General features: G+C 35.8%; 1 protein-coding gene across 1 annotated transcript in view; it reads left to right on the top strand.

Moving 5' to 3' along the window:
* The first annotated feature begins 211 nt into the window (after nt 1-211).
* Nucleotides 212-11887, top strand: part of LOC107697972 (phospholipid phosphatase-related protein type 4-like) — an 18172-nt gene continuing 6496 nt past the window's right edge. The window contains exons 1-4 of the mRNA XM_016498876.1: nt 212-374; nt 2874-3059; nt 9076-9205; nt 10189-10384. Coding sequence (XP_016354362.1) covers nt 297-374; nt 2874-3059; nt 9076-9205; nt 10189-10384 — 590 coding nt within the window. The 5' untranslated portion in view covers nt 212-296. The remainder of the gene's footprint in view (nt 375-2873; nt 3060-9075; nt 9206-10188; nt 10385-11887) is intronic.

Below are 11887 nucleotides of genomic sequence, written 5' to 3'. Positions count from 1 at the left end.
TGCGCATGCGCGTCAGGACGCAAAACCCTCATCTGAAAAATCTGATGTCATCTTGCCGGCAATATTTTCCTCTCTGTCTGTATATTCAGTTGCAATTGTATATTCATATTTCACTGCAATACAAACAGCGCGTGTAAATGGTGAAGGGTGTAGATTGTGTGTGCCGTTCGCTCTGTGTGCATCATGCATCTCAATGGAGCAAACAGCAGGTAATCTAGACGGCTTGTTTTGCTGGATGAAGGTGGACGCTTAGGACACAACAGGTTATTGGCATTTATTTAAAGGAGAGAAACACGATGTCTGTGAGGGACAGACTGAAAGAGAAGATGATAAAAGAGAGCGTGACACTGCTGCCATGCTTTTATTTCGTGGAGGTAAGAGACCGTCTGTTTACATTTGCACGTTTGATTTGACAGGTGACAATTTACGAGATCAGAATGAGATGACAATTCCATTTTTTTTTCTCAGGTTAAGTATTTAAATGTTACAATCATAGCTGAATTAATGAATGGAACATTTAAATATTTGACTATTTATCTATGGTGATAAACTGAACCTGAGGAAATTGTATTGCTCATAGGGATGCTCTTTCATAGCTCATGAGACTTGGAGTTCTCCTTTATTGAGGTTTCAAAGTATCAACGTGATCTCAAGATGCTCTGCTAAATTCCTTAGGAGAAATGAAACAGAAAAAAAGAGGACTGCTGAGAGATTTTTTGAGTTCATATTGTAGGCTAATCATAAGAAAAAGTCTACATTTTTGTACTCTATTGAATCTCATTGCTGTCTAGGATAAATCATCGAGATTTTTAAAAGCTATATAAGCTTAATTTGCCAGCAAATAATTTTTTTGTCACAAAAGTATCTGGTGTTGACAAACAAAGTAGAATGTAAAATAAATGATAAACATTTTTATTTTTGAAATAATATATAAAATTATATATATATATATATGAATAGATGTTCGCCCTAGGAGGTGCTGCTCTGCTCTCCATGCATCATGATGGGGTTAGTGGAATATATGTAGGTCAGTGTGACATAAAGAATTGAGGCAGTGCAGCTTTCATACGCACATGCATACACCGACACACGGGATCTAGTACTTAGAAGGAAGATCTAAGCATGCACTCATACATTATGCAGGGCTGTGCTGAATTGGACATTTCCATTCATTTATTCATTCCTCCATTTGCTGTTTTTCTGTGAGCTTTGCAAAATTGTTTGTCAAATACCAAAAAAAAAAGATCAGGATTACCATATTTGAGGGTTTTAAAGAGATATGAGGCATGTGCTCAGCAGAAACGGCTGGATTTTGTGCTTCTGAAGATATCACTGAAGTTTCATCAGGTCACAGAAACCTCCACATCTCCTCACGAGGGGCAATGCTCTTATCGTAACGGGTTCTTTTCCATCCGGACACCATCTGCACCTGCTGGGATGGTGCCTGTCCCACATAGACCTGAAAATAGCCACTAAGAAACGCTATCCTCCCCATTTATAGCCATCAATTATTAAGACCTCAGTGTCACCTCTTCTTCTTAATGGGATAATCTTGAAGTCAACATGAAATTGCATTCACAACCCATTTAACTTACGTAACATGATGTTTTAATTAAACTGGACAATCAAATGACCTTCAATACTCTACATATACACTGTAAAAATGAGTTTTGAAGTTGTAAATAAAACAAAATCGATACCATCAATATACCATGGTACCACCACTTTACTTCTTTATATAAAGGCACAGGAAAATGTTCAGAAAAAAATATTTCAAACAGAATTATATACAACAATCATCTGAAATGCATGTAAAACTTCTTATCTGCATTCAAATTAAATAGGCTTTGGTTGGGTTTCATCATGTCTTGTTATTCTTTTTAATGGTCATGCCGATGCTCGGCTACTCTCTAAACCTCTACTGTTTGTCCCAAGTGCCAGTGCTTTGGGAGAAAATATGGGTCAGTGGTATCAGTCGGCCACAGCGCAACTCTGCAGAATCAGCACAAAACAGCAGCTGCTTGCTGTATCCATCTGCATATCAAATGCCCGCAAACTGACCCGATCACTCTACTGTAAAAAAAAACTTCAGCTGAGAGCTCTTAATTACTGGCTTACAGTGATAAACACGACAAAACAATCTGTCATAAAGAATACTAGATGATTGTGTAAACATATACACATCACTGAAAAAATAGAGTAGCATTTATTTGAAAAAAAAGCTAAGAAACAATTTTCACTCAATAATTACTAGTACATTTTATACGAGTAAATTTAAGAGTAAACTAGTACATTTCTTTTAAGAGTATAAATAGCATTTTAAATGACAGACATTCACACTCAAGTGTGCAATGTGTAGCTTAACAATTGCTTTATAAAATGGTTTCTTTTTTTAATGCATATATAAAACATTTCAATGTAATGTTAAACATAAAAATAATCCGCATTGTTGATCTTAAGGTAATACTGGAATACTATTAAAAAAAAAGGTGTGTTAAGGCACACCAATTCACCCCCAGCTCAAATCACATCACTTTTTTTCCACCACTGTATATGAATTTCATAATACAAAGAGAGCTTTGTCTGAGTCCATCTATAGCTTTTCTGCAATTCTGTGAATCTATCACCATTGGTTTGTATTACTAGCTCACAGGCCTTCAGATATCACCTCATAAACATGACCTGAACTCATTATATGGCTTTCTTATACCAAGGATTTTATTTATCTTGTAGGTACTGCCGTGTCTCTGTGTATTTTGTGATCATGACTGGCTGACTGTATGTATATTATCATAGGGACCTGTTATGTGGACAGTGTAATTCTTTAAAAATGTTTGTTGAAGAGTTATGTGATGTTTTTTCCTCTATGACAGCTTCCACTCCTGGTCTCATCTATGGTCAGCGTGTATTTTCTGGAGTGGACGGACATTTTCAAACCGGTCCGCTGGGGTTTCAGCTGTCACGACCGCAGTCTGAGTCTGCCTTATATCGAACCCTCGCATGAGGTCATTCCCTTCCTCATGCTCCTCAGCCTTGCTTTCGCAGCTCCTGCTATTACGGTCAGTCTAACCCTCTACCGCTACACACACATATACAAAGTGCAAGATATACTTCTGCTTTTGGATACTGTATATTGGATAGGACAAACTGTTGGCCTCTTGCTAATGTTACCTGCATATACTGAAGGTGAAAATGTGTCATGACTTGTGTGTATTCAGGCACTTATGATTCACCCAAGCTGGATGAGTACCTGAAGCAACAATCCTATCAAACAATTATTGCAATAATACAAGTCTTGTGGTGCCAGAATTTTGGCTGTCGGCATAAAGTCTGGTCCACTATGCATCTAATTCTAGCCAAGAAACATTCACATAGACAGAGATTGCCAGAATAATGTAAAGTGCCCAAGCAAGTTGTATTCAATGGCCCAGATTTGAGTTGTTTCCACTTTTCTGTGGATTTTATTTGCATTAAATATATTAGGTATTATATATAATTGTATTATTGTTTATTATATATTATATATATATATATATATATATATATGGTGTACAGGAGTCGTAGAGTAAGCACACGTGAGTCCGTTATAATAATGCGTGTATGAGTGCTCTTGACGCACTGATCGCACACATTGTATTTATGCACAGGCACAGACATTTATGTACATTCACGTTGTTTCCACACACATTCACGATAATGTTTTGATTTGTCATGTTTATGTTGCTGTGTTTAGTTATTCTGAATGGATCCGTGTACTGTAGCAGATGCAGTCAGCAGGCAATTGGTTTAGGGTTTTTTTGGTATCTCCATGTGGTCCTGTTCGGTATCACAACTTGACTTCTCTAAAATGTAAAAAAGCTATTTGCTGTTGCGCTGTACACATACTATACAATTCAGATATATATATTTTTTTTGCACAGTTTTTTCTTTCATATGTGCTTATATGGGCTCCTTATATCATTTGGTTCTTTGGTGTCCTTTTGGAGTTTCTAAGTGTCCTTTTTTGGAAAGACATCTAAATTTATCTTTAAAAAAGCTAGCAGAAAATATAGATTTTTGAGAATCACCTTTCAATATTTTGGTTTACTTTGCTAGATATAGCGGCTTATGTATGTATGCTTAATTTCATGAAGTGTGCGATTAATCGTGATTAATCACAGAAAAGGTATGTGATTAATTAGATAAAAAATTGAATCGATTGACAGCCATAATATATATATATATATATATATATATATTTATACGATTACATAATTATAATACCTAAATAATATACTACCGTATACTTTTTTATATATACTAAATATATATTACCATTCAAAATGTTGGAGTCGTTTAATACATTTATTCTGTAAAGGTGCATAAAATTGATCAAAAGTGACAGTAAAGACATTTATATTTTTACAAAAGATTTCTATTTCAAATAATTGCCTGTCTTTTGAATTCATCAAAGAATCCTGAAAAAAATTATCATGGTTTCCCCAATAATATTAGGCAGCAGTTTTTTTTTTCAACATTGTTTTTAACATTAATAATAATAAATAAATATTTCTTGAGCAACAAATCAGCATATTAGACTAATATCTGAAGGATCACTGAAGGCTCGAGTAATGTTGAAAATTCAGCTTTGCCATCACTGAAAAAAAATAGTTTTAATTTATTGAAAAGTTATTTTAATTTATAATAATACTTCACAATATTACTGTTTTTACTGTATTTTTGATCAAATAAATGCAGCCTTGGTAAGCATAATAGACTTTTTTGAAAAACGTTTTAAAAATCTTATTGAGCCCAAACTTTTGAACAATAGTGTGTGTAAACATTAATCTAAATATTTTATAACAAAACAGTCTCTGAGAATTGGAGTAAAGAACACATAAAAGAAATTTGCAGAAAATGTGTTTAGACTTTCTAATCATTTCACTGACAGACATCAAAGCTAAAAGTGGAATATACTGTTATGCTCACAAATATGCATTTTACTTGCTGCTAAACTCATCAAAAAACTAAAAAATGCAATGACAGGAATGTTGATCCAGGGCCAACTATGTGAATGCAGGAACATGTCCTACTTGAGTAAATTTATAGAGTTAGCCTGTGGTCTATTATCCCAGCTGACACACACCAAATGGCCTCATCTGAAACACTACAGAAAAGAAAGTTTGTGCATGAATAGCACAAATACACAGTTTTTCCTCACACTACTCCATGAGCAGTGAGCTGTCAGATAGCATCTTTCTCTCCTCAACTTTATGACACCTTGGGTGCATCACAACGCTACCAGAACGGCTGCCAGCCCTCTGAGGATGCCCTAATGACACAATGAATTTGCTTTTCTACCTAGCAAGGTTAACTGCCAGTCCTGGAGCAGATGAGTGCAGTTTCGCAGCAGGCTTTACTATGGATTTATGATAGTTTGGTTGTTCACTCATACGGAAAGTCATATTATTTCACACTCAAATTCATGTTGAGTTCTTAGGGCAGATTACGCTGTTGTCTCAGAAATGACAGGATGGTTAAATGGTTTCAAAACGCTAATGGGTTCTTCGCAGTAGTGAGTTGGTTGTGGTTCTCGTCTCTCTGATCCTCTGAACTTACAGTATTTGTAGATTATATTATTCCACTCTGAAGAAGAAATAAACAGACTGAGATCATCTTTACACTTGGCAAATTTTCTAAACATACCGCAGGCATTTTTATATTAAGGTCATAAACATTTATCAAGCTAGTCATTGCATGTAATTTTATTATTTTTTAGTTTTCATAAGTTGAGCACTCAAATTTTATCTTAAGGCAAAAAATCCCCATTTATATTAGATTGGATGCATCATATTAATATGAATCAAATGCAATCAAAGCAATAAATAAAATCTTTATCTAAATATACCCAGAGGGAAACTGTATTGGTCTTATTGCTCTTAAATCACGTAGGAGGTTTATGTTTCATTAGTATCAACTTACTTTAGAATTTTTTTCGGAAATGTTTATGCATGTCTTAAAAACTTTGAATTTGCCCTTTCATAATTTAAGGCCTTAAAAGGTCTTACATTGGAGTAAAAAGTCTTAAATTCATAAGGTCATAAGGTCATGGCAGTACAAATATCTAAACATCCTTAAATCAAAATGCATTTACTTGAGATTCAAAATTAAGATATGCTATTTTTTTTTTCTTTTGAGAAATTGGAACAAAATTTAGTTTATGCTTAAAACAAAAATCTGTTTATATTTTAACTTTATATTTAATATTGATTTAAGACTTTTGACATTTCACTGGTAAACAAGACAAAAATATAAATTTCTATATTCTAGTTTAGCTTTTTTTTTATAAAATTAAAAAGAAATTGAGAAAAATTTGAAGTACTTTTAATACAACTCGTGTTCTCCTTAGACATTTACATTTAGAGAACCTATTGACGTATTGTGTTCCCTTTAAATTATTCCTTCAATTTTCTTTAATTGGTCTTAAAATGGTATTTAATTTTTACATTTCATTTAAGTCTTAAATTTACTTTCATAAAACTTGCAGAAACACTGAGTATAGATCTATAAAATTAGTATGGATCGATGATCTGGCCTTGGGAGAAATTCAAGACAAAAATGTTTGAGTTGTTGGAAACTTTTTCCTCGTCGAAGCAGAAACCAGGAGACTCTTGGGTATTTTCAGCAGAGTTCTTTATTGAGAACGCGCTGCGTGGCGCTGCAGTCATCAAAAGTCTGACTAAGGCAGTAATACATTGTAGTTTATATACATTTTAAGGGGGCGGGATACATTCAGTAGAGGTGGAGACAATCTAACCCATAGCATGCAAATGAAGTACAGGCAATCAACCCGACACCGGCATTTTCCCAGCCTTGATCTCATCAGCATAACAGTGTCATTCAAATGCATAGGTGCTAATCCAATCAGTCTGACAGTCCTAATTCAATCAGTATAACTACTCAAAGATTGGGGCAGAGGCACCAAGAGCCATTACAAACAAAAGGTGATGGTCTCAGTAATCTGGTTCATTTGACTAACAATAAGTGAACAGGAACAGACAGGAACCTCTTGCTACACTTTGCTTAAGATAATAATTTGTCTGATGTAATTTACCTTAAATGCTAAATACAATGTACTTCACCTTAGTTTTTCATGTGATGCTATGTCAGAACATAGGATCAGCATATTTTAAACAGATTCTTAAATTTGTAATCCCACAGAGTTCATAGTGAAATCTCTGACATTCTTTTGCAAATCTGAGCATTTTGATGTTCTCCTCTAAAAGTACAGAGGAGACATGTGAACGACTAAAATGACTAGCATTACAAAGACACCCAATGTACTTTTCTCTGCAGCATGTGACCACCATGCTAGCTATTTTAGGTAATTAAATAATTTAGTTTGAGTTGCAGGCATAGAGAGCTCTGACCACATTTGCATCTTATCCTAACAAGTTCAGCTGCATAAAAATCCACTGTAATGTGTGTCTAAAAACACATTTTGGCTGTCAGGTAATGGCAGTCATTAAAAATGATCCACTCTGTCCTTTCTTTAGCCCATTTTTGGGCTACAATCTGTTTACCTACATAGGCCAGATTGAGCATCAGGCAGGAAGTGACTGCAGGCACTGAGACGTCCTGTGGTTCCTCCAGGTGTCATGACACAATATGAGCGTCTGAGCGCCCGAGCTGATCAGATGGGACGGGATGGTGGAATCTGCGGGCTTCCTGGGATCTGATTCAGGTCACGGTGTGGCACATGCTCTTGCCAATGTTTAGATCGTATCCTTAGCACCTCCCCCACCAGGCCGGAGCGTGGAGCACAGCTGATTTCAATCCCATGATCCCACTGGGATTTAAACTCCTCACCTGGCAATCTATGCAATATAGAAGAGAAGATTGTCGGCTGTTGAGTCTGTATGTTCTATATGGAGCAAAAAAACAAAACAAAAGAGCAGTCAGTGCAAAGCTATAGTCTCATGTAACCAGACATTTCACTTTGTGGCACACTGAGCTCAAATGTCATAATTACAATATGTTGTGTTCAAGTGAAAAATAATAAATGAATGAATAAGTACACACATAAACAGAAGTTATATACAGTATAATGTGTTCTTATATTTAATTATTGAATTAGGTAATTATATATACAATTTATACTAATTATATATATATATATATATAATTTAACAATTATTTAAAAATATATAATGACTATATTATATACTAATTAAATATAATTTTGGAAGGAATGATTTTATATATAAAGTATTCAAATACATTTTTAATCAAAATGCTCAGACCTAACTATGCCGTTCTCCTACAATGTGGTTAAGTGATGGAGGTTACATAAGGTACGAAGTGAAGAACCAAAGACCCAAACAAGGTTTTACAAAGCTTGTGACCATTTGAGCTGAAATGATTAATCTCCGTGAAAGCAGCACTTCACAGCCCTGATGTTTGTGCAGAAGTCAGTGGGTGTGTGATTTTCAGAAGACAGGGAGGTGAAACGCCGGGGACAGATCTGGAGCAGATTAAGGATGGATGTGTCTTTGATGCACACTGACAGCCCTGCTTAAGATGGGCATTAATACATAAGTGTATGGGAACATTAAAGAACGTTCTTTAAAAAAGTAACTAAAAAGTTACTTTTAACAGTAATGCATTACTTTTTGGTGTAAGTAATCAACAAAGTAATTGAGTTACTTTTTGAATGAAGTAACTAGTAACTGTAACTAGTTACTATTTCTTAGTAACTAGCACAACACTGGTCTTTGATGCACACTGCCAGCCCTGCTTAAGATGGGCATTAATACATAAGTGTGCAATGATCAAAACAACCGCTCTCTCAGCCCAAATGAGAGCTGATTGCATTATGGCTTATCAAAATTGTGCATTTACAAGTAGACAAGGACATTATGGCGGTTCTGTTTAAAGGCATCTGGAGCTTCACTACAGAGCTTCTGTGTTTGGTGTCAGAGTAAAAAGAACCTCCTGAAGAGTTAGTATGAGACCGTTGAGTGCAATCTGAGAGGAGAGATATCCTGAACATTTGATCCACTTCCACCTCTGACCTGGTGTGTTGCATGTCCACAGATCATGATCGGAGAGGGGATTCTGTTCTGCTGTCTGTCCCGAGCGCAGTGCAGAGGAGGAGCTGAAGCTGACATCAACGCCGTCGGCTGCAACTTTAACTCTTTCGTCCGGCGAGGTGTCAGGTTTGTGGGTAGGTCACATTTCTTGTAGATTTCTTTTTTTCACTCTTTATTTCGTTACCTTTAGGCCCCCAGAAAAATGTGCATTTTTTTTTGTCCAGAATTCTGTGGAATGAATTTAATGTGTTAAATGTGTTAAACTGATCTGCAATAAAAGTGACAGTTCAGACAAAAATGAAAATTCTGTCACCATGTACAGTACTTACCCTGTACATCCTGTTTTTCCACTGAACACAAAAGGAGAAATTCTGAAGAATGTTCACACAGCTACCTTTGACAACACATTAGATGCACAAAAAAAATTGCACAAAAGTGTAGCTCTCAGAACATGTATGTAAATATTCCTGGCAATAAAATGGCTAAATATTTGTGGTCATATCGGTACCAGCATGTCTCTTATGCTCACCAAGGCTGCATTTATTTGATTAAAAAAACAGTAATATTGTGAAATCTAATATTTACATCATATTTTAATATTTACATTGACATAAAATTACATATTTTAAAATATAAGTTATTCTTCATGCAAAGCTGAATTTTCAGCATCATTACTCCAGTCTTCAGTGTTACATGATCCCTTAGAAATCATTATAATACGCTGATCTGGTGTTCAATTAATATCAATCATTATTGGTGGTCAATTATAATAATGGTTCTTTTCACGGTCAATGTTGAAAATATTTTTGAGATACATTTTTCCAGGATTCTTTGATAAACAAAGTTCAAAAGAGCATTTATTTAAAAGAGAACTCTTTTGTAACACTATAAATGTCTTCACTGTCACTTTTGATCAATTTAATGCATCCTTGCTGAATGCAAGTATTCATTTATTGTTCTTTTTTAAATCTTACAAGTTTTCCCTTTTAAAGTTTTCACAGAAAACATAAATTGATATATAATATCAGCCAATATATTGGTTATCAACTTATATTAAAATAAATATCAATAATTATCAGTAATCAGTGTATCACATTCAATGTCTTTTTCCTTTCAGGCGTTCATGTGTTTGGCTTATGCGCCACGGCTTTGATTACCGACATCATCCAGTTGTCGACAGGTTACCCCGCCCCCTACTTCCTGACTGTCTGCAAGCCCAACTACACTCACCTCAATACCTCCTGTGATGAAAGTTTCTTCATCCTGGAGGACATCTGCTCAGGATCTGATGCCGCTGTCATCAACGCCGGCAGGTACGGCTCTGATTCATGGCGAACGGAGACCTAGATCTCTGTTGGATTAACAGTGCCACAGTCATGTGAAACAGAGATTATTTTAACACCCACTGATACGGACAAGTTGATAAAAATCTTTAAATATTACTCAAGTGTGAACTCCTGATACTCAGGGATTCGTACGAACGATATACAGGCACAAGAGGCTGCATGGATCAGAGCCAAGCCTCAGTGCAGCCTAAGAATAGCAGCTGTAGATTAAAGGAATAGCTTTTGATGTACTTTTTAATAAGGTTGGGTTTCAAGGGAACGGATGAGGCTGTGGACCATTTTTCTGCTAGTGTAGATTCACTAAATAATGAAGTACTGAAGTGGCTTATGAATTTCTGAGCATACAGTACACTGACACAAATACCGTTTACCCCGTTTATAACTCCAGCTCTGTCTGGAGAGATTCGCTGTTGTGATGATTCAGGAACTCGCAATCAGACCGAGTTGGACGTGTTCTAGACCAGCAAGTATAATTTGATGACTCAAGTTCTGAAAGTGTAGATAATGTGGAGGTACATTGCATCTTTTCTCTGGAATCTTTTATTTACTGTATGTCAGAGATAATATAGTGTATGCTGTTGTAGCAGTGCTATTTGTGATGGTTTCCTGCTTATGATGCCACTGTTAATGTTTGTTTATCCTCTGAACATTCAGAGAAGATGCAGACACAACATTAGGTTCAACAGATTCAGCTCACCATGGGAGTCTCCCAATATACAGTGGGTATAGAAAAGAATAATCCCCCCTCCTAAAATAATCACATTTTGTTGCTTTGCAGCCTGAAATGAAGACGGACATAGTTTTTGTTTTATGCAGCTCTATTTACTCAGTGCAACTTATAACATCCAAGTGAAAGTTATAACACCAAAATGTCAAAAAAAAAAAAAAAAACATAATTACTGAGTTGGAAAAAGGATCACCCCCCTCCTAAAAATGACTTGTAAACTCTATCAGGTGTAGCTAATCACCTTCTCAATGGTACACATTTGACTTTCAATTGTGATCAGCTGTGGTCATTTTGATTAGCTCAGCATGAAAATAGCTTCCCTGGAGCATTTCAGTGGTAATTTTGATTAGCTCAGTATGAAAAGAGCTTTCCTGGAGCATTTCAGTCCTTGGTAGTGCAACTGAAGCAAACAATCAACTATGGGTGGCAAGGGACTGTCAAAAGATCTCTGGGATAAATTTGTGGGCAGGCACAAGTCAGGAGATGGATACAAAAAAAATTCAAAGGCTTTATCAATGCATAGAAGCACAGTGACATCTATTATTAAAAAGTGGAAGGTACAACACAGACCCTCCCTGGATCAGGACGTCGCTCCAAACGAAAGAGCCAGGAGGAAACTAGTCAGAGAGGCGACCAAGAGGCCTACAGCAACTCTGAAGCAGTTGCAGGAATTTATGACAAAGAGTGATGATTGTGTGCATGTGACAACAATATCACAAATTCTCCACAAATGTGGCTTGTAT

This window comes from Sinocyclocheilus anshuiensis, unplaced genomic scaffold, assembly GCF_001515605.1.
Source record: "Sinocyclocheilus anshuiensis isolate Anshui unplaced genomic scaffold, SAMN03320099.WGS_v1.1 scaffold886, whole genome shotgun sequence".
Lineage (NCBI taxonomy): Eukaryota > Metazoa > Chordata > Actinopteri > Cypriniformes > Cyprinidae > Sinocyclocheilus > Sinocyclocheilus anshuiensis.
Note: the sequence above shows the minus strand (reverse complement) of the source record. Positions and strands in the feature narration are given on the sequence as shown.